This window comes from Vigna angularis, chromosome 11 (genome assembly GCF_016808095.1).
Source record: "Vigna angularis cultivar LongXiaoDou No.4 chromosome 11, ASM1680809v1, whole genome shotgun sequence".
NCBI lineage: Eukaryota > Viridiplantae > Streptophyta > Magnoliopsida > Fabales > Fabaceae > Vigna > Vigna angularis.
This window is the reverse complement of record NC_068980.1, coordinates 5,263,818-5,288,358: the sequence shown is the minus strand read 5'-3', so window position 1 is coordinate 5,288,358 and position 24,541 is coordinate 5,263,818. Positions and strand designations below refer to the sequence as shown.

Below are 24,541 nucleotides of genomic sequence, written 5' to 3'. Positions count from 1 at the left end.
GTGTCTGACGTGGCACACTGTAGTCAGTTTCTTAACTGACGTGGCTGACTGAAGCAGGACAGTGAAGCACGTGGATAATAACAATTTTTTAAGTCCTCCCCACATAGTGCGACCTTATCAACCCCTGCTGAAAGGGAACCCTAGCTTTTGCAGCGTAGCCAAGCACAGCCACCACCCCAGAATCGGGAACCGCAATCACAACGTCGCACTCAACGGGGCTCTCAGTGACCAGTATTTCCCCGAATTTCCTCCTAGACTCGTACATAGACCTCCTGAAGACAACATAGTTGGGAAGTGCGAAGTATATGTGCTCGAAGATGCATTGCTTTGTCTCCTGATGAGTCACGAGGCAGAGGGATTGGATTCCCGTGTGGTCCACCACCACAACCTCACCTGGGTTCACCTCTCTCTCATACGTCGCATCGATCAAATCCAGCGCGCATGTCTCCGAGGCGAAAACCATAGCGCCGTTCTTTCTCCTTCCCATCACCAAAGGTCGGAACCCGAAGGGGTCCCTCACAGCCACCAGCTTGTCCTCCGTGAGGAACACCAGGGAGTACGCCCCCTTCAGATTCTCGCAGGCATCCACGACTCTGAGTAGGAAAGGTCTGTGCTTGGAGGTGGCAATCAGGTGGAGCACGACCTCGGTGTCGGAGGTCATGTTGAAGATGGACCCATTGTCTTCCAGTTTGGAGCGGTAGTTCACGAAGTTTCCATTGTGCGCGACGGCGACGGAGCCGAAACGGTAGCCGGCGACGAAGGGTTGGACGCTCACGAGCTTGGAGTGGCCAGCGGTGGAGTAGCGGACGTTGGCAATGGCGCAGGAGCCGGGCAACTCAGATAACTTCGATTAAACCCTAAATACCCAAATTGATACCCCAATTTGTGAAATGGAATGAACTTTGGACGAACCGAACCCTAGAAGTACTCAGAACAATCCCAATCCCTAATTCGATCAATTCAAAATATGAATCCCCATTTTGGTTTAAAACGTTTATTTTCTTTTTAATTAAAAAATTGTTATTATCCACGTGCTTCACTGTCCTGCTTCAGTCAGCCACGTCAGTTAAGAAACTGACTACAGTGTGCCACGTCAGACACACACTAACGCCGTTGGACACAATTTAACGAAAAGGATCCAATTGTTGCAATTTTCATAAATTTGGGACCCAATTGAGAAGTCCAGAAACTAAGGGACTAAATTGAGATTTCACGCGAAAATAAGGACTTCGTAAATGATTAAACCTATATATAATTCAAATGTTACTATGTGCAATTCCTATCGCCATACCTTTCAATGGTATTTCCAACACTTTATTCAAATAATTTTTGTCTGGTCTATTTTCTCTTAAGAGAACCTCATGAATATCTGAAAGATAATCAAATAATTAAATAAACGTTGCCTTCAAAAGTTATACATAAGACTAAATAAAGATATAATATTAATTGCACCAAACTTTTTCTTTCAATGTATACTAAATTCAGGTTCATTTCAAAACAGGGCCACATGGAATTGGTCCGTTACACCGGACACAGCTACGTATTGCAAGCCCCACGAAACCGCAGCTTGATCATGGATGGAGGGTATATGGATGCATCACGTATCACTAATTTTAGGGGTATAGTTTTTGCCAATTTAATCTAAAACAATTGGAAATTCACGGAAAGTAAATTATATATATAACATTTAATTGATTGATTAGATTTGCATTTGGAATTAAAAATGAAATGAAAACTGGAATACTGTGTGTGTTTCTCAGTGTCTTCTTATATTTTTCTATAATAACTCATGTTCCATAAATTAAAAGTGTGTACAATATCAAGGAAGAGGTTTATGGGAGAGACACAAGATATTTGAGCTCAACCATATAAGCATCACTCTTTATTCAAAATCTTAATGTAATGAGTTAATGGGTCTTTCACTTTTATACACAGCTTTACTTTTTCATTTTTATCCAATGTATGACTTGGACTCACACTTAGAATCCCAACAATCTCCTCCTTAAGGGTGAGTTCCTTTACATTGGTACATTCTCCCTCCAACGGAAGCATTCCCAACCAACCACAACCACGAGTATCCCTTCGTAGGTTTTGATACTACTGTTGAGTCTATCAAGGAAGAGATTTACCGGGGAGACACAAACACCAATGACATATGAGTCCAACCATATAAAAGATTGACATCATTCTCTACCCAAAATTTTAAGACAATGCGTTAATGAGTTTTTCACCTTTATATAATACTTTATATTTTTATTTTTATCCAATGTGTGACTTCGACTCACACTTGATAAAACGTAACAAAAATATAAAAGCACACCAAGAAAGATTTGTCGGGCAGTTATCTATAAAAAGTTTGGAATCTAATGTGTGAAATTGCGCTACACACAGGAAAAGAACTAATTTTGTCACTTTTTGAGATTGGAATAGAATTAATCAACGAATAGGTGTGATCGAAAACAAAATGTGAGATTTGTGATGGGAATGGACAAAAGGGTTTAGAAGATAAACCGTGTTAGGAGATGTCACTTTCGATTGGGTAATTAATATATTGGTTTGCTTGTGATGGCTATTTCCTCTAATGATTGCATTTTTCATTTTGATGGGGCCTTTCATCATTACTCCAAAGCTTATTCAATTCAAAGGATTAGTTGTCACCGGTGAAGCCCCACCACCAACTACTCTTCACCGGCAACCTACACATCTCTCCTTTCTCCTACCCTTTGTAGTGCTCATACTTTTTAAGACACCTTTCAACCTATAACTATGTTTCCATTATTTACTTTCTTTTCGTCAATGGAATTCTCATGCATCTTCGATTGGATCACAGATTGCTGCCCAAAGATCATTTCTTCTGCACCCCTCTTATTTTTTTCTGCACCCATAATTACTCACATTGTTTGTCACTCAAATCACATGGAAGCATGAAGGCCGAGAGGAAGGTCCGTATGAAGAAGGAGGAAAAAAGTTTAGGGTTTTTAATATATTTTATTCAGGGATAAAATGGGGATAAAATTATTATATGGATGTGCAGAAAGAAAAAAGGGAGGTGAGGAAGAAATGGCCGAATGTAAAAATAGGTTTCTTTACAATTAGGTCAAGTACTGTTCAAACGGGCCTGTCTTTTCCATCCTTATAAAGGTGTTTCACTCTCCAACCCCTTCATCTACACCTCTAAAATTTTGCAAAATACCTAAATTACCCGTAATTAAAAAACTTTCAATATTTAAAAAAACGAAAAAGTAATCAAATATTTTTTTTATTATTGTCAGTGTATACATATATTCTTTTCTCCCGTCTCATTTCTCTCTCTCACATCTCATTGAAATTTTTTATATTAATTTTACATACCAATTTTTTTAAAATAAATTAAGAAACTCATACAATTTATTTTATAACAAAATTAAAAATTAATAAAATGAATTAAATATCTATAATTAAATTATAAAATCAAAAACATAATAATAAACTTAAAAATTAAACACCAAAAACATAATAATACTTAAAACTACATAATAATTTTTATAATTTTTTATATGAATTTTAAATAAATTTATATTTTAAATAAATTTATATTTTAAATAAATTTATATTTTAAATAAATTTATATTTTAAATAAATGTATATTTTAAATAAATTTATATTTTAAATAAATTTAAAATATTCATACAAATTATTGTATATAAATTATTTATTTAAACATTTATAAATAACATAATTAAACATTTTAAATTAATGTAATAAAGTTTTACATTCAAAATAAATAAAATTTTAAACTTTAAAAAAATAAAAGATTTAAAATAAACAAACTTGATTCTATGCATCGCTTTACAACATTCATTATTTAAAAAACAAACTTTTATATCTAATGAAACAGAAATTGAGAAATATAATATGTAATAAAACATTAAATAATACATTTAAGTAATGAAATGAAATACTAAATAATATATTAAAAGTTATTATATGCATCACATTTTCGAAAGTAACGAAACTTTTACATCCATTTGGAAATGCGATTTTTATCGGTTGTCGACAATCGAGACAAAATATATCGGATATCCAGATCCGGTTTCAGATTTTCATATCTGATTTATATTGTATTGGATCTTCACATCCGATGTTGGACTTACGATGTCCATGTCCGATTTATATTTGATGTATATACACCTGAAATAGATTCTTCAAAAAAAACCCTTCAACTTCCAACAACAATCTTCCAAAATTGTTAACGAACAACAATACCACCAATTATCGGGAAGCACGTCAAGCCTCTCTCCTTCGAAGCACAATCTCCAACCTCATGTCAAGCCTTCCTCCTCGAAACACCATGTAAGACCCTGAAAATTAGAAGAAAAAGTAAGTTTTGGGTCATTAGAAGACTAAGAAACTCAAAATGTAACAAGTTGTAACAAAGTATAAATCATAGTACAAAATACAATGCTGTCAACTTTGACATGGTTTAGTATTTTAATTATTATTTTTTGTTAAAATTAGATCTTGAGTTGATTCTTCTTCCATTAGAAAGTAGACTCGAATAGCTTCGATTCGAGTACTCATATGCGTAATTCCGACTTCAGGAAGGGGTTCAACAGAACTGACAAAGTTGTCCCAGTAAGTGAACACGTTTTTAACGCGTTTTTGACGTGTTTTTGACTGTTTAAACGTGTTTTACTGTTTAAACGCGTTTTTGGCCAAATTTTGGCTATTTAAGAACGTCCCAGGGGCTGGAATGGTTTCTAAGTTGAACCAGAGGCTAGAGCACGAAGGTTTTGGAGCATAGGGACTTTAGAGCTGTGATTTGAGTCGGGGGAACGTTCGCAAAGTGTTTTCGAAAGGCTAGCTAAGGAGAAAACCGTAAAGGGAGCTAACCTTGAGTCTTTTTGTTTCTGTGTGATCTTAAATTTGGTATATGTTTAGGATTTTGATTCTCTTTATGATTTTAGAATGAAATTATGCTTTTGTTGTATCTTTTGAATTGATGTACGGTTTGGAATTGGAATATGCTTCTGTTTTGATGATTTTGAAGAGATCTTGTTCGTATTAAGTATTTTGAATCGGTGGAAGTTTTTTTTTAGGTATACGTATAGATCGAAGATTTTGAATCTGTTTATAGATTTAAAAGGAGACTAGGTTTTTGATATGAAATTTTGGATTGTACTATTTATCCGCTGCCTTTTATTTATAGGTTTAGTTTAGATGTTTATAAGACTTGGATGAATATGGGTTGTTAATAGGAGATGAGTTTTTGGACGTCTAGAAAGTCTGTATGATGAAAGGAATAGTCGGTATAGCCCGGAAAGTGAATTTTCGTGATTTTGGAATGGTAAATTCGCTTGAGCGAATGAGTCAACTCGCTGGAGCGAGTTATGCGTGACAAATTTAGTGTTTTTGATGTTTTGACGTTTTGGGAGTTTTGGATGTCCGTTTTGGACGTTCTTTAGGTCGATATGGGGGTTTTTAACTCTTCCGGAGCCATTGGTGGAGGTATCCAAGCTGTTTGAACTACTTAAGGGTTCGAATTAATAGACCATAAAGAGTTATGTGTTAATAAGTGATGTTTTATGTGAGGATGTGAAATGTCTGAGTATGTAAGAGTTATTTTCTTGAGATGTGACTAAAGATGATAATATGTTGACATGTGTATTTATGAATGGAAAGTGTGGAATAGAGTTATAAGGAGGAACTCCTTGTTGTTTTTGTGTCAAGTACTGTACGTATGAATGTAGGAACTCCGATTTAGGGGTTCATTCTTATGCTCTCAATAGTCTTGATCTCACTTAGAGAGAAAGCTATATGGTGGAGAGTGGGGAAATCCTTACCGAAGATCCACAGTGGGGTGGACAGAGTAGGAAGGATGTAGCTTCAGTGGTGGTATTCATATCCGAAGTTCCAGCTTGGGGAACAGAGTAGGATAGAATAATTGAGCTAGCGAATAAGTGCATCCATATCCGAAGATCCAGTTTGGGGAACAGAGTAGGATAGGATGTAGCTGAGTAAAGTACCACTGTAAGTGTAGAACTAGCTAAGAGTTCAATATTCATACGATTATTTGGATGAGTGAGTTTACGATGATTATGGTATGTTTAGTGTATTATTGAGTAATTTAACTTGTAAGTTGGAAATGTGGTTATTAATTTAATTTACCATAACATTTTATGTTGCATTAGCTCACCCTTGCTTTGTCTGTTGTGTGGTTGTTATTTTGTGTTATGTATTTTGTCTGGCGATGATCATCCGGTGGATCGGAGCAAAAATTGGTGATATGCCGGTGGAGCAAGCATTAGATGGAGGATCGACTGAAGCTTAGTTATAAGAATGAGACTTATATTTTTAGTCTCTATTTTAAGCGTGAATTGTATTTAGTTTGAAATTTGAGTGAGGGTTTGTATAATAATGAGGAAAACTGTTATTCCTCCTTCTATCAACTGTTCTATTGTATCAATGATGTAAGAACTCTATTATAGTTTAATGCTATAATTATTGGGGTGTTACATTAATGGTATCAGAGCAGTTCTTTCTCTAAGAATCCTGTAGGTTATGAAGATATCATGTTTCAGTTGTGTGATCTTAGTTGTGTCTTCCGATTATAGGAATTAATCTTTAGATTAATGGTTCCTCTCTTTGGACAGAACCATGGCATCCAGACCATCTCCTCCTCTTTCACCTGTACGGTCTGATGTTTCTAATCTGGTAAGAGTAATGGAATCATTTGTGGTGGCGATGCAGCAGCAGAATGCATCCTTGATGCAACAAAACACAATTGCGTTACAACAATTGGAAGCTGCTAGGGTGTCAGCCGAGGCACACCAGAGACAATATGTGGAATTAATGAACAGTGGTGCAAGAATTTCCACTGACCATTTTTATATTCCACCTACTCCAATTCAAGAATGGAGCCTAGAGAATTTTCTTCAACACCATCCAGCTAAATTCTGTGGCAATACTAGTGCCGATGAAGCAGACCAATGGTTTAGAGATATGGAGAGGATTTTCAATGCCAAAAACTGCCCAGAAGAGAATAGATTGGCTTATACTGAATATTTATTGTCAGGAGAGGCCAGTCACTGGTGGACCAGTACGAGGACATTGTTGGAAAGGAGTGGTACCTCGATCACCTGGAACTTATTCCAGAAGAAGTTCTATGCTGAATATTTCCCTGACAGTGTAAGATTTACCAAAGAAGTGGAGTTTCTTTAGTTAGTGCAAGGGGGAATGTCCGTGATGGAATATGCTGATAAGTTTAAGCATATGATCCGCTTCCACACTCTGGATATGGATGAAGAATGGCAATGTAGGAAGTTTGAAAATGGCCTTGGAGGAGATATCAAATTGCTAGTAAAAGGTTTATGTATTAAGGAGTTTCCTACATTAGTGGAGAGGGCCAAAGTGTTAGAAAAGACCAAGAATGAAGTGCAAGGTCAACAAAGACAGCCACAGAGGATTGGTGGACCATCTGGGTCCAAGTTCAGTCATGGAGACAAGAGGAAGCCCTATTCTAAACCTCCATTTCAAGCATTCAAAGGAACTTCGTTTCATCCATCAGGTCAAGTAGGACAATCTAGCGTGGTGAAGTGTTTTCGCTATGGAGGACCACATTATAAGTTTGTTTGCCCTCAGTTAGTTGGTCCTATGAAGTGTTATACCTACGGGAAGGAGGGACATTTTGCCAGGAATTGTCCCACATCTGAAGGATCAAGGCTTCAACAACCAACTAATCAGCCTCAACAGATGGCAGATACCAAACCTCAGGCTGTGGGCAGAGTGTATGCGATGACCGGAGCGGAGGCAACTGGGCCAGGTAATCTTATCATAGGCAATTGTTTATTGTTTGGGAAAGCTTGTTGTGTTTTGTTTGATTCCGGAGCTACGCACTCCTTTGTGTCTGATGATTGTGTGCGAGAGTTGGGACTGCCTGTGAGTGAGCTACATTATGACTTAATAATATCTACTCCAGCTTCTGGCTTAGTTAAGACATCTCTAGCATGTACTAGATGTCCTGTAGTAGTAGAAGGATGTCAATTTAGAGTTAATCTTATCTGTTTACCTCTACAAGGTTTAGAGGTAATTTTAGGAATGGATTGGCTAACTTCCAATCACATTCTCCTAGACTGCGGTGCAAAGAGATTGTTATTTCCTCAAGAGGAAGAGTCGAGGATATTATCTTCGGGGAAATTGTGGCGCGAAGTACAAGAAGGGTCGTGTTGCTTCATAGTGTTGACACACATAGAGGTTAACCAGAGTGGAGGGAGCATAGATCACTTAGTGGTGAGTGATTTCATGGATGTGTTTCCTGAAGATGTACCGGGACTGCCTCCTCAAAGAGAGATTGAGTTCTCAATTGATCTGATACCAGGCACCAGACCAGTATCAATTGCTCCGTATCGGATGGCTCCAGCTGAATTAGAAGAATTGAAAAAGCAGATAGAAGACTTGCTTGAGAAGCAATTTATCAGACCAAGTATTTCACCTTGGGGTGCGCCAGTGTTGTTGGTCAAGAAGAAGGATGGGAGCTCCAGATTGTGTGTGGATTACAGATAGCTGAATAAGTTGACTATCAAGAACAAATACTCGTTGCCAAGAATCGCCGACTTAATGGATCAGTTACATGGAGCGAAAGTGTTTTCGAAAATTGATCTACGATCAGGTTATCATCAGGTTTTAGTAAAGGCAGAAGATGTACAAAAGACTGCTTTCAGGTCCAGATATGGACATTATGAATACGTGGTTATGCCTTTTGGTGTAACCAACGCTCCCGCTGTATTCATGGACTATATGAATAGAATATTCAGACCTTTCTTAGATAAGTTTGTCGTAGTCTTCATAGTCGACATTCTTATATACTCCAAGACTCGGGAAGAACACGTGGATCACCTTCGAACAGTTCTTGAGGTGTTAAGAGATAAAAAGTTGTACGCCAAGTTGTCCAAATGTGAGTTTTGGATGAAAGAGGTGCAATTTTTGGGACATGTCATATCGGCTGGTGGAATATCTGTGGATCCGGCTAAGGTCGAAGCTGTGCTTCAATGGGAGAGACCTAAGTCCGTAACTGAGATCAGGAGCTTTGTAGGATTAGTAGGGTACTACCGTAGATTCATAGAAGGATTCTCCAAGATTGTGTCACTATTGACGCAATTAACTCGTAAAGATCATCTATTTGCTTGGACAGACCGATGTGAAGCCAGTTTTCAGGAACTAAAGAAGAGGTTGACAAGTGCTCCAGTGTTAGTGATCCCTAACCCAAGAAGATCTTTCGAAGTATACTGTGATGCTTCATATCAAGGACTGGGATGTGTACTTATGCAAGAAAAGAAAGCGGTAGCTTATGCTTCGAGACAACTTAAGAATCATGAGAAAAATTACCCCACTCATGATTTAGAATTGGCAGCTGTCGTATTTGGTTTGAAGATTTGGAGGCATTACCTATATGGCGCACAGTTCCAAGTGTTCAGCGATCATAAGAGTTTGAAATATCTTTTTGATCAAAAGGAATTAAACATGAGACAAAGAAGGTGGATGGAGTTTTTGAAGGATTATGAGTTTGAACTTCTATATCATCCAGGTAAGGCTAATGTAGTAGCAGATGCTCTGAGCAGAAAGACAGTGCATGTATCTACTATGATGGTAAGGGAGTTAGAATTGATCGAGAAATTCAGGGATATGAAGTTGTATGTTGAGCTGAAGTCGGATTTCATCAGGTGCAGCAACTTAATGATATCAAGTTATTTATTGGGTTTAGTCAAAAATAAACAATTATTAGATGCCGAGCTGCAGAAAATAGTGGGTTTATTGGGTACAGATCAAGCTAGAGAATTTATGTTTGGAGCTGATGGCATTTTGAGGTTTAGGAACAGAGTCTGTGTCCCAGATAACGTTGAGCTAAAAAGGTTAATTCTCGAGGAAGGACATCAAAGTCGTCTTAGCATGCATCCTGGTATGACTAAGATGTATCAAGATCTCAAGGAGTCTTTCTGGTGGTCTGGAATGAAGAGAGATGTGGCACAATTTGTGTCAGCATGTTTGACATGTCAAAAGGCTAAAGTAGAACATCAACGACCTGGAGGTATGTTACAACCACTAGAGATACCTGAGTGGAAATGGGACAGTATCGCTATGGATTTTGTAACCCACTTACCACAGACAGGAAAGGGTCATGATGCTATATGGGTTGTGGTAGATAGGTTGACGAAGAGCGCTCACTTCTTGGCGATGAATCTAAGGATGTCTATGATGAAACTCGCCCAACTGTATATAAGAGAAGTAGTAAGACTACATGGAATACCGTCGAGCATAGTGTCAGACAGAGATCCACGATTTACATCAAAATTCTGGCAGTCTTTACAACGTGAATTGGGTAGCAAATTACAAATGAGCTCTGCGTATCATCCACAAACTGATGGACAATTTGAGAGGACGATTCAATCCTTAGAAGACCTGTTGAGGACTTGTGTTTTAGATCATTTGGGTAATTGGAATGAGGTCTTACCATTAATTGAATTCACTTACAACAACAGCTATCATGCAAGCATTGGCATGGCATCATATGAAGCACTGTATGGTAGGAGATGTAAGACACCCCTATGTTGGTACCAAGAAGGAGAAACAGTGATGTTAGGACCAGAATTAATTCAACAAACCACAGAAAAGGTGAAACTGATACAGGAAAGAATGAAGGCATCACAGAGCAGACAGAAGTCTTATGCAGATCGTAGGCGAAGGCCTCTTGAGTTTGAAGTGGGAAGTCACGTGTTTCTACGAGTTTCTCAAATGACTGGAGTAGGAAGAGCTATAAGGTCCAAGAAGTTGTCTCCGAAGTTTCTTGGTCCATTCCAAGTTATCAAGAGAATTGGACCGGTAGCATATGAGATTGCTCTACCTCCTCAACTGGAAAACTTGCACAATGTATTTCACGTCTCTCAATTGAGGAAATATGTGTCAAGTCCTGATCATGTACTCGAGGTGGATGATGTTCAAGTCAGAGAGGATTTGTCATTAGATACAAAACTAGTACGAATTCTTGATGTTCAGGCGAAGCAACTAAGAGGAAAGGATATTCGTACAGTCAAAGTATTGTGGAATGAGAAGACCCAAGAGATGACATGGGAATTGGAAGAAGAAATGAAGACCTTTTATCCTCATCTGTTTGATTAACGAGTGCATTTTTCAAGGACGAAAAATTTAAAAGGTGGGAAGAATGTAAGACCCTGAAAATTAGAAGAAAAAGTAAGTTTTGGGTCATTAGAAGACTAAGAAACTCAAAATGTAACAAGTTGTAACAAAGTATAAATCATAGTACAAAATACAATGCTGTCAACTTTGACATTGTTTAGTATTTTAATTATTACTTTTTGTTAAAATTAGATCTTGAGTTGATTCTTCTTCCATTAGAAAGTAGACTCGAACAGCTTCGATTCGAGTACTTATACGCGTAATTCCGACTTCGGAAGGGGTTCAACAGGACTGACAAAGTTGTCCCAGTAAGTGAACACGTTTTGACGCGTTTTTGACGTGTTTTTGACTGTTTAAACGCGTTTTTGGCCAAATTTTGGCTATTTAAGGACGTCCCAGGGGCTGGAATGGTTTCTAAGTTGAACCAGAGGCTAGAGCACGAAGGTTTTGGAGCAGAGGGACTTTAGAGTTGTGATTTGAGTCGGGGGAACGTTCGCAAAGTGTTTTCGAAAGGCTAACTAAGGAGAAAATCGTAAGGGGAGCTAACCTTGAGTCTTTTTGTTTCTGTGTGATCTTAAATTTGGTATATGTTTAGGATTTTGATTCTCTTTATGATTTTAGAATGAAATTATGCTTCTGTTGTATCTTTTGAATTGATGTACGGTTTGGAATTGGAATATGCTTCTGTTTTGATGATTTTGAAGAGATCCTGTTCGTATTAAGTATTTTGAATCGGTGGAAGTTTTTTTTTAGGTATACGTATAGATCGATGATTTTGAATCTGTTTATAAATTTAAAAGGAGACTAGGTTTTTGATATGAAATTTTGGATTGTACTATTTATCCGCTGCCTTTTATTTATAGGTTTAGTTTAGATGTTTACAAGACTTGGAGGAATATGGGTTGTTAATAGGAGATGAGTTTTTGGACGTCTAGAAAGTCTGTATGGTGAAAGGAATAGTCGGTATAGCCCGGAAAGTGAATTTTCGTGATTTTGGAATGGTAAATTCGCTTGAGCGAATGAGTCAACTCGCTGGAGCGAGTTATGCGTGACAAATTTAGTTTTTTGATGTTTTGACGTTTTGGGAGTTTTTGATGTCCGTTTTGGACGTTCTTTAGGTCGATATGGGGGTTTTTAACTCTTCCGGAGCCATTGGTGAGGGTATCCAAGCTGTTTGAACTACTCACGGGTTCGAATTAATAGACCATAAAGAGTTATGTGTTAATAAGTGATGTTTTATGTGAGGATGTGAAATGTCTGAGTATGTAAGAGTTATTTTCTTGAGATGTGACTAAAGATGATAATATGTTGACATGTGTATTTATGAATGGAAAGTGTGGAATAGAGTTATAAGGAGGAACTCCTTGTTATTTTTGTGTCAAGTACTGTACGTATGAATGTAGGAACTCCGATTTAGGGGTTCATTCTTATGCTCTCAATAGTCTTGATCTCACTTAGAGAGAAAGTTATGTGGTGGAGAGTGGGGAAATCCTTACCGAAGATCCACTGTGGGGTGGACATAGTAGGAAGGATGTAGCTTCAGTGGTGGTATTCATATCCGAAGTTCCAGCTTGGGGAACAAAGTAGGATAGAATAATTGAGCTAGCGAATAAGTGCATCCATATCCGAAGATCCAGTTTGGGGAACAGAGTAGGATAGGATGTAGCTGAGTAAAGTACCACTGTAAGTGTAGAACTAGCTAAGAGTTCAATATTCATACGATTATTTGGATGAGTGAGTTTACGATGATTATGGTATGTTTAGTGTATTATTGAGTAATTTAACTTGTAAGTTGGAAATGTGGTTATTAATTTAATTTACCATAACATTTTATGTTGCATTAGCTCACCCTTGCTTTGTCTGTTGTGTGGTTGTTATTTTGTGTTATGTATTTTGTTTGGCGATGATCATCCGATGGATGGGAGCAGAAATTGGTGATATGTCGGTGGAGCAAGCATTAGATGGAGGATCGACTGAAGCTTAGTTATAAGAATGAGACTTATATTTTTAGTCTCTGTTTTAAGCGTGAATTGTATTTAGTTTGAAATTTGAGTGAGGGTTTGTATAATAATGAGGAAAACTGTTATTCCTCCTTCTATCAACTGTTTTATTGTATCAATGATGTAAGAACTCTATTATAGTTTAATGCTATAATTATTGGGGTGTTACACACCACCTCCAAGTTGTTGGAACACCTTAAACTACCTCATTAAACCTTCTCAAATTTCTGTTAACTCTAAAACCACACTCACTGTTATAGAGTGGAGAGGAAAAGACTTAATGAAATGGGACGGAGAGAAACAAAAAAATAACAGATTATTAGATTTTAAATGATGTGCAATTCAAATGGAGTGTGGGGATTCTTAATATATGAAAAATGGGGTGCAGAGATGCATTTTTTCTTATAGGGAAAATGGGGTGTAGGGTTTCAGTGATACACAAAATTTCTTAATAAACATAAAATTACTTGATAACCACCTCATTAATTAGGAGTATTTTAAGAAATTGGAAGTGTAGGGTGAAAAGGTTGGAGGTGCAAGGTAAAACACCCTTACAAATTAGGTATATATCTTTAATAAAAATCCGTGAATTCAATTAAAAAAAAGAATAACAAGTTTGAGACTATATTATTTGTCTGCCACAATTTAAATGTAAAGTTGTGTAACAATACATATTAACTCTTTGGGTTATAATTATTATAATCATAAATGAGAGGATGTAACTTCCCGTTTGATATTTGTATAGGGATGAAGACCTCAATTGTAAGAGCCTGGAAAATATGGGGCTGTTGGGCCTTATGATTGAGGCAGCCAGGCCCAAAAAGCTAAGGGCACCATGACCTTAGAAGGGATTTCTTCATTTTCCAACTCTGAGTGCATTAGCCAGCTTCTCTTTCTCTCTCTAAACTCAGTCTTCTCTTGCTCTGCCTTCTCTCTACCCTCACACAAATTTCAATCGTTACATTGTCTTATAGGAGGTGTTCTTTCGCTCACGGAGTTGAGGGCTTCCTATCCATCCGATTAGTTTTCGTTTTGGACGGGTAAGTCAGTTTCTCCACTCTTCTTGAACCTAGGACATGCAACTTTACTGGTTGCATGCAGTTGGTGGTGCTCCTTTTTGATTCTCTGCCTATTCTAGCTCTAAGAGCTGTGTTTGTCTCCACTTTAATGGGTTGTAGGGTCTTACTGTGTGCTGGCTGTGTAAGGCACTAGTGGGGTTTTGCTACTGTTCTGAGTAGTACTGTGCTTATAACCACCAAGGTAAGCAGAGCTGATTATATGCTTTAAATTCATTGTGTGATTCACATGTATGTTGAACTTCTATGTAAGCATGTTCTTCTGCTTGAACTTTAATTCCAATGGCCTAACTTGCCTGTATTATACTATAGAGCCTGTGTATGTTGTGATGTGATTATTTGAATATGTTTTGATTTAGCTTGATCTCTCTAATTGATGTGTGCTGAGGTGTTTGGATTAGAAAACCGGTTGTTGAGTTGTTTAGACGAGAAGTTTAGGGTTCAGGTACTGTTTCAGGTTAGTTTGAAGGAAGTTGAGTAGTGATTTTGGGCAATTGGAGTCTTAAGAGAAACTGAATTGTTTGGGTAGCTTAAGTAGGCCTAATGTGACATGTTAGGATCATAAAATTGGACCAAATCAAGTTAGAAATGGTAAATATGATTTGAGCCACTAAGTCATAGGATTTGATGTTTTAGAATTGAGTTCAAGCCTAAATCACTTTGGAATCACTGTATAATTGTTAGAATTCACCTATACGAGTTTAGCTAGGTTCATATAATGAATTAGAGGTCTTAGAAGTTGGGAAAGGGGGTTGAAATAGGTTGGAGGGTGTGAGTTACATGAATTTGCAGAATTCACGTTCTACAGATTATGCAGACTCGCTATGCGAGCTGTCTCGCATAGCGAGACCCTGTAGAGGGTACTCACTGTCTGGGTAATTCGCTGTGCGAGCTGATGCGCTGTGCGAATTACTAGAGGGTGTTGCTCTCTGTTTGTGGAGCCGCCTGGCGACTCCTGTCGCTATGCGACTGGTGGTGGTCTGGGACCACTGCCCATTTAATTTGAAAGGCGAGTGGGGCACATAGCGAGAGTTGTAAGGGGGTTGGTCTCTGTCTCGACTCTCGCATAGTGACTTAGGTACGCTATGCGAGAGACCCAAACTCTGATACTTATTTAGACTTAATTCGCAAGGCGAGATGGGTGGGTGCGCTATGCGAATAACGCCAGTCTCGCCCTGCGAGGGTGGTGCGCTGTGCGACGAGTGCTGGGTTTGGTCCTCTAATTACATCTTGTGCTGCGTTTGATTAATGTGCTCTTTGGTTGTTGGTGAAGTATTTCATTGCATCTATAGTACTGTATTGTGATATTCAAACAAGTATGTGGATGGTAGCAGAAAGTGTATGGTTATAAGTGGTGGTAAGATGATACAAGTTGTAAACCAAGTTCCATCTGTGTAAGATCTCTTGGTGAGATTCTTAGTGTTTAGAATGAGAGTAGGAGCTCAGTCTTGGGAGTCATCCTGAAACTCCAATGACCTTTCTTCTCACGTAGAGAGGATTGAATCATGTGGTGAGGAGTAGGAGGAGGTCTTAGTCTTGGGGGCTTCCAGTATGCCTCAAGGCCCGAAACAGGCTAACCTCGTGAGTGTGGTAGGGTGGGGGAGCCCAAGTTTCATAAGCCACCACGAGTGCAAGACCCGTCATAACTCGACTATCATTCTAAAGTCCGGACGAGTTAAGTCTAGTACATAACATGTTAAGATGCGTGTTTATCCGGTTTGATTGAAGTTAACTCATGCATGTACATATTGTCGTATCGTATGCTTTTTATATAATTACCTCACCCTTGCTTGTTTGTGTTCTTGTTATGTTGGTGTGTTTTCTTTTGCGATGATCATCCACTTGGATAGGAGCAGATGTCGAGGAGGTGCCCCTGGAGCAAGCCTTGGAAGAAGAGGACGCTGAATCCTAATTTCTTTAGGATCTCTTTACTTTAATTTATGCATTTTGTAAAACTGTAATAGGTGGAACCTATGGTATCTTAAAAGACTCTAGTACTTCATGTTTTAGCTTCATAGCATTCTGAGGATGACTATAATTTTCCCAATACACTGTTATATGTTTTCAACTGCTTTCTATTATTATAATTTAATGACGTCTTTATTATATATGCATGATGTATATTTCAGGGATGTCACATCAAAATTTTTTTGCACGCTTAGGATGTATTTGTGTTTTTTTTTAAATCTAGAAAAATAAAGAAAAAATAAATAAAAGTGATGTTGTTTGGATTAAGAGAAAAATGATGAAAAAAGAAAATATTAGATGAAAATTTATAAATAAATAAATAAATCATGTGATAATTTTAATAGATTAAAAAGTAAAATAACAAATAACAAATAAAAATTGAAGATTATTTTTATTATATGGGTTAGTCTTAAGGGTAAATCTATTTTAATATATATAAATATATGTTTAATAGGAAGGTCAGAAAACTAATTCTGAATACTCATTTTTATTAAACCACACGGCTTGAACAAAGAAGAGAGGGAGCGAACAATGCAATTTGAATAATGGAGGATCATCAGGAGTCCAGTGAATCCCAACATCTTACCCAAAACAATTATTATTACTTATATTATTATTATATTATTATTATCATTATTTTATTATTATTTATATTAAAAATTATCATTAGTTAAAAAATAAAATTATCACATTATCTTTGCGATGTTGGAGAGAAAAAGTTGAAGAAAAAAAATGATTCCATAACTATGTTGTCTTGTTTTGTTTACTTTCTCAATAAATCACTGTATTTCCATATATGAAACAAACAGACTATAAGTTATATCAATTATTTAACTTAAATACATCAAATCACATTTAAATTATTTAATTTAATGCATGTTTAGAAATCTACATTTCTTTTCATGATAAGTTTCTTTCACGTGTTTTAAAATGATGAAACAAATACATTAAAAAAGAACATGACATATAAATACGAAAGAGAAAGTTAAAAAGGAAATCTATAAATCAACTAATCTCTTTAAAGCTGAAGAATTTAGCGAGAAGAAAATGCTTTCAAAAAATCTGTAGATAGATTTATGCTTAATTTTGACGTGGGTATGAATAAAATGTATAGATGACTATGAGTGGAATTGATTAAACATATAATTAGTTTTTTTTTTAAACAATCAAATTTGAAAACAATTACTTATTTAAAAAGTAAATATCATTTACTTATTGAAAGAAACAAAAAAAAAACCAATGTTTAAAATAAACGACACGCATAAAAAAAAAACTTCTTATTTTATTAAAAACCGCTTATTTAAAAAAGTATAAACAAACTTACCCTCTTTAAAACCAAAAATAATCATAAAATCATTCGTGTTTCTTATTATGTCTCTTTAATATTTAAGTTTTGGCATGTGTTGTTCGAGTTTATACTAGGAAAAAGTATATATTCTTAACAGAATTCCAATTAAGAATGAGTATATTCCCCTGCTTAGAAATTAAAACTTTCCATTTCTGTTTGATGATTGCTGGGTATTAATAACATGACAGTAGTGATTTCTGAAAAAATGGTTATTCAATTTTAGAATCATTGTATACTTTGATTCTTGGTCACGTTTTGAGTAGTGTAAAGGTCATGATTCACTTGATACCCTTGCTACAGAGAGATGTGACTCAAAGGTTCCACGAATCTTTGCTGGTTTCCCTGTGTTATTGCTATTGCAGAATTGAAACTATCACCAACTACCGAGTGCTGGGAAATCGATATATGCTTTTTTTTTTTTTCATAAAGATCATAGTTAAAAAATTTACATTAATTAAATACAAGATGAATATGACGTCTAATTATGTAATTAATAATTTTCACATTATTGTGTAATTAATAAATTATACTATTTTTTTAAATTATGAGTAAACTTTACTATAGTATTACTATAAGGAATCTAACCATGATTAAATATAGTAGTTTATTTGAATGTAACATTTTTTAATAGGATTACAATTTTAACCTAAAATTAGTCCAACGGCATAATGTACAAAGGTTCATAGAAGTGCACGAGGTTGAAATGATATTAATGGGTTCGTTAGAGATATTGTAAACGAATTATGAGTGAGTGTTAACAGTACTGATCCTTACCTCCTACAAAACACAAATGTACCTTGAATCAAGGCATAAAATTGTACGATATAGGAAAAATTCACACACACATATATATATATATATATATATATATATATATATATAATTTTATGAAGCTAATTATAAATTAATTTTTGAATTAATTTTTTTCTTTAAATTATTGACTAAAATTGTATTTTGTTTTTGTCTTAAAAAGTATACATCAATTTCATTCTTAAATTTTATAAAATATATAAAATATCATTATCAAATAATTAGACTAGAATCTCTCTTCTTGCAACATTCTTCTCTTATTAGAGTTTTTCTTTATCTTCGTTATCACTCTCTTTCATGTGACAACAATGGTCTTGATTTTTCTCGCTATACAACATCATTTTCTTCTTCCATTTCATACAAAAAAAAGTTGTAAATCATTGCGATGTTTAATGATCCTCTTTCTTAATTTATTCTAATTAGGTTTTGGTTAACCAATTCTATTCATCACATGCCAACTTTTCACTCAAATTTTGAGTCAGTTAAGAAAGTAGTCATTTACACCATGGAAGATTATAAGGACAAAGCATTACATTGTGTGTAGATCGTTGATGAAGCAATCGTGTTATGGACAAGGAGCGCGACATCATATTCCTCACAATTGCTTAATGACTAAACTACGACTTGTTCATTCAATCATTGTTCCAAAAGTGTGACAACCTTAATTATTGAATCATTAACCTTCACAACCACTACCAAAATTCTGTAACCACTACCACAAAGTTCATAATCACCTTTCGGTTCCAACACCAGAATGAGAGTTATAAGATAAAGAGAGAATTGCACCAGAGGGAGCTAGAGAGTGATAAATGCAAAAAAGTAGTTAATTTTCATATGGAATTTTAGCACTTATGTTTTGAATTGAGTACATTTGTATCAATTTTCCCCAATCTAAGAAAGATGAAATGTAATCACATGTTTCTCAGTTGTTGAGTAAAAGGAAATCATTTGATCCCTAGTTTGTATACATTTCAGGTAAACTAAGAGAAAAGAGCAAATCCTGCAACATTTCGCCCAAGCTAGAATGATTTCGCTTAAGCTAGACTTGTCCAGGAAGCCATTACCTTAAAAGTCATTCTCGCTTAAGCGAGAATATTTTAGCTTAAGCGAGAATGATTATCTTCTCCAAGAAGTTTCTTCTCGCTTAAGCGAGAATAATTTTAGCTTAAGCGAGAATTCGGGCAGTTTATATACTTACGAAGCAGAAAGAAAGAGAGTTCATCTCTTAGAATGTCAATCGCCACCATGAGTGGCTGATCTCTTCTCTTGGGATTGAATGTAATCGATTCGAACTCGGATGTAATCTGGTGATATTTATATATAGCATTTCTGTTTTTATTCAACATTGGTATTTTTGTTCTGCTCTTAATGCTTGATTCTACCTGAACAATAGTTTCATGAATGTGGATTTTAGACTTGACTGTAAAGTATTTCTAAAACTCTGATTTGAGCAAGAATACTTGATATTCTATGATGCTAGGGATAGATTTTAGTTTATCAATTGCTTATAACACTTGAATATAATGCTGGACAGTTTGTTGGATATGTGAGGAATCAATATTCAAGGAATTGCTCTTATGACTTTGGTGTGTTGCATCAATGTTGGTAATTTCAGTTGCTATATGTTTGTATTCATCCAGATTGCAGACGAGTGAGATAGATGAATTCAATCCCAACTTCTCATATTAATCTTCGTTAAGTTATTTGTTGTTATTATTTTACTTTCACGCAACGTAGTTTTATTTATCAACATCCAACATGAATCAAATTGAACATCCTTGTATATATACTGTTTGAGATAACAATTTATCTATTTAATCGAAACTGTTTCTCATGGGTTCGACACTCTTACTTAAAAATCATTATACTACAGTTGACTATTGGTACGCTTGCCAAAAGTTTAACAGAGAGTTGCATAGAGAAAAGAATGACTCTATCATCGTTAAGTGTCTTTTATTGTCATGGACATTTTACTTCCTTTTATATAGTAGTACGTACTTTCAATTAGTGACGAGATATGTTTTTAATCAATAGTTTGAGAATAAAAAATATATTTAACTATTTATTTTTATTGTAATTAATCAATATAAATGAGACTCGTCATGCTGAAACAATAAAGACCTAAAAATAGAATTTTAAAAGTAGTAGTTTAAAAATAGTGAGACTCCATTATTAATATTAAACGAGTTTTAATATAAATAGCTTCGTTATAAACGAGTTTTACTATTTTAAAACACACAATTTCTCCATAAACCATTTTATAAAGTTCTCTGATTTATCTTTAGGAGTTCTTCTCATATGTTCATATGTTTGCAGACCAAAGACTATCTAAGTGATCACAACAATGAGATCTTCAAGTCTACTTGGTCAGTTTCTCCTAAAGAGAAAGTTTATTTCCTACTCTTTTTCTTTGATATGTATCATTTCCTTTGCATCCGATTCGTAGTATTTTTGCATGTTTCATATGAGTTTTCTATAAGACTCGTTGTTGATTATGGTTCTAAAGATATACCCTAATCATGTGTTTTGTGAGTTGTAGGTGTAGATAAAGTTTCTCGAGTTGCTGGAGTCGTCTTAACTCTTGTAGAATAGTTGGGTCCTGTGTAAAGTAAGAGAAGTTAATTACAACTTGTTAATATTGTTGATGCTTTAATATAAATTGTTATGCATGTTGAAATTGATATGGGATTGGTAGCTGGTTTGATAAATTCCTATGTGATTACTTGTTTTGATGGTCTATGAATGCTTTAAAGTGTTGTTTTAGTTGATTGAATCAATATTGAAATCTATTATGGTTACTAATATGGTACATTGTTTGAATTATTTGATTTGGTTGAAAGCGATGTCGAATTGTGGTTTGGTAGTATGTTACAATGTTGATTAGAAATTGGTATAGAATTAGTGGTTTAACATGTGAAATTTTGTAGGGACTATTCTTTGAGTGAGTTTGATGTTGATAGTTTGTGTTTGTACCATTCAAGACTTGGATAACTTTTAGTTATGCTGAAATATGGTATTTTTATATGCTAAGTTTGTTGTTTGGATTATGGTGGTTGTTGGTTTGATTTGATGTATTGAATCGCTAACCAATTAAGCAAATTAGTATTCAATATGATGTTTAAATATGTTTTAGAACAAATCATAGTGTCAATAATATCAATTTGGTCTTTTAGATAGGTTTCAAGTGCAACCAGATCAAGGTTTAAAGTTTATGGTTTTTGTTGTAGCGTTGAGGGCCACTGATACAATGTTAAGCACTAGCCTTATAGTAACATTGGCTTTGACTTCTGCACGCGTGGAGCTGAGCGATGATTCTGTATGTTGAGTGTTGGCCTTCCAATGACCTTGGTTTAGTCTCTGACGCAGGGCGCTAAGCGGTGGCCCTGTATCGCTAAGTGCGCCCTATCGTGAGTTGTGTCTTTGGTTTTTGTGTTTTTATATATTGAATTGAGTTGAATTTAGTAAATACTAATTGTATATGTGTGAAGGAAATTGTTGATGCTTTGTTAATTTTAAATATGAATGCAAATAAGGTTAAAGTACAATTGTAAACTTATATAAGTTAATGGTTGATGAACATGATGGTGTGTACAATGTTACTTTAACTATGGTACGAGAGTGAAAATGAAGTATGGTTGTTGGTATGATATTGATGCTTGGTGTAATACCATGGATCTTGTGGCGAGACTCCATGATGATGCTCTATAGTTATACACTTGGCATAATTCCATAGATCTCTTGAATATATTTTATGGTGACTTTTGATAGTGTGATGTATTGTTGTAGGACTCAACCTTGAAAGTTATTTCAACGCTTCAATAATCATTCTATCTCAAGTAGAAAAATTGGTTATGTGATAAGAAGTAGTAGGAGGTCCTAGTCTATGGTTTGATTTTTTGGCTATGGGTGGTAGACAGACTAATGTGGTAACTTTGAGGGACAAGTTGTTCCACTACAAGTATGCAATTTGTCATAGTCTGACATTAATACAAATATTTGGATGGTCAAATCTAATATATATGAGTGCATGTTTTAAGATTCTTTGATATGGATATTTACATGTAACAAAACCTATACAAATGATATGAAATATCTTTTTATTTTTTTTCTTTTGTAATGGTCACCTTAATGATGTGAGTTAGGGAAATGTCTCTCGTGAGTAGGTGTTTGGAGGATATGGAGTTGAGACATAAAGTGAAATGTTGTATTTTAGGTTCATCTCTTTTTAGAAGACCTATTACACTTTTGGTTTAGTGTAATATATCTCAATTGTGTAACATCTTGCATGTTTTTTATAAATTTATGGATATATGTAATACAAACTTATATAATTCTTTTTTTAGTTGACTATTTTATTAGCAGCCAGAAAAATTCGAATCCAGCCCGACCCATCACGGGTTGATGGGTAAACGGGTTAGCTCACTGGCTCACTTAATTATAATTTTTTTTTAAATAAAAAATACAAACTTTCTATATTTCAAATCTAAACAAATTTCACTCCCAAATTTCATTCTCACATGGGGTGTTTAATTAGTTTTGGAAATAGGGAACTTAAATAATATTTTCAAGCAAAAAAAATAATAAATATTTTTTTATAAAATTGAAATTAAATTTTAATAAAATAAAATAAGGTAGGTGTGTTAGTGGGCCAACCCGACCCACCACGGGTTCAATTCGAATGAGCCGAGTTTAAATGAACCGGGTTGAAATCTGACCCACATAAAAAAATACAATTTTTTCATATCCAACCGAGTCCGAACCCGTGGTGGGCCGGGTTGACTTGCGGGTTGTGACCCATTTTCACAACTCTAAATAAAATAACGTGACAAAACTTATTAAATGCATAAACTTATTTATTAATTATTTTTTCAATTATTATTACTATTATAATAATTATGGTACTTTTAATTAATTAACTATTGTTATTAAAAAAAAAAAAAATAATTTTTAATTATATACTTATTCTTTTAATAAAATAATTATAAAATTTACAAACAATAAGACATTGTAAATAAAAATATTGTATTATAAATTTTTAAATGTTACTATAATTAATATATATTATATAAATAAAAATAATCTTCAGGTTACTAGTTGATTTTATAACAATAAATTATCGTCATGACACGTGAACCAATCCTTTAAAACCTTTTGCTAAATTGAATTTGGATTAAAGTTTATAGCCTCAACATGTTAATGCAATATTTTCGTGAATATTTGGATGAAATTCTTCAACGGGACAATGGTGTTAGTATTCTGTCAATACGTCTTCTTATATTATAGAATAAAATTTGTTATTACTATAATAGTTTATAGAAAAGATGGATAAAAAACAAAACATAAATTAAAAATTTTACAACATTATTATCATTGTTCTTCTTCTTATTATTATAAACATTTTCTATTATAATATTTTATTTTTTCAAAAAATCAACAATAAAAAAATTAATTTTAAAATTTAAATATATTACAAAAGAAATCATAAGTTATTTTTTATTTGACTCCTTCTCTTTAATAATTTTGTAACATAATTTAGAATAAAATTTGTTATGGTTTATGGAAAAGATGGATAAAAAATAAATTTAAAATTTTACAACATTATTATCATTGTTCTTATTATAAACATTTTCTCTTATAATATTTTATTTTTTCAAAAAATCGACAACAACAAATTTAATTTTAAATTTTAAAATATATTACAAAAGAAATCATAAGTTATTTTTTATTTGACTCATTCTCTTTAATAATTTTGTAATATAATTTAGAATAAAATTTGTTATTACTATAATAGTTTATATAAAAGATGGATAAAAAATAAAATATAAATTAAAATTTTACAACATTATTATCATTGTTCTTTTTATTATTATTATTATAAAATTTTTCTATTATAATATTTTATTTTTTCAAAAAATTAACAGTAACAAATTTAATTTTAAAATTTAAAATATATTACAAAAGAAACCATAAATTATTATTTATTTGACTCCTTCTCTTAAATAATTAATATTTCAACTTAATATTTTTAATTAATAATCTTAATTTACTTTTCAATAATTTTAATTTTAGTTTTCAATTTTATTTTTATTTCTCCTACCCATTTAGAAAAAAAAAAACAGAAAACCATAAACAAATCCATTTAAAGAAACAATATTTCAATAAGTCTATTT

General features: G+C 34.3%; 2 protein-coding genes across 2 annotated transcripts; one reads left to right on the top strand and one right to left on the bottom strand.

Moving 5' to 3' along the window:
- Nucleotides 1-88: 88 nt before the first annotated feature.
- Nucleotides 89-6,044, bottom strand: LOC108332915 (amidophosphoribosyltransferase, chloroplastic). The gene is made up of 2 exons (XM_017568215.2): nt 5,823-6,044; nt 89-844 (listed from the first exon to the last, which is right to left on the bottom strand). The coding sequence occupies exons 1-2, from the start codon at nt 6,042-6,044 to the stop codon at nt 89-91; spliced, it is 978 nt and encodes a 325-aa protein (XP_017423704.2).
- A 1,180-nt stretch (nt 6,045-7,224) lies between these two features.
- On the top strand, nt 7,225-8,541 carry LOC108332916 (uncharacterized). The gene has a single exon (XM_017568216.2). It carries the CDS (start codon nt 7,225-7,227, stop codon nt 8,539-8,541), a length of 1,317 nt encoding a protein of 438 aa, XP_017423705.2.
- The last annotated feature ends 16,000 nt before the right edge of the window (nt 8,542-24,541 follow it).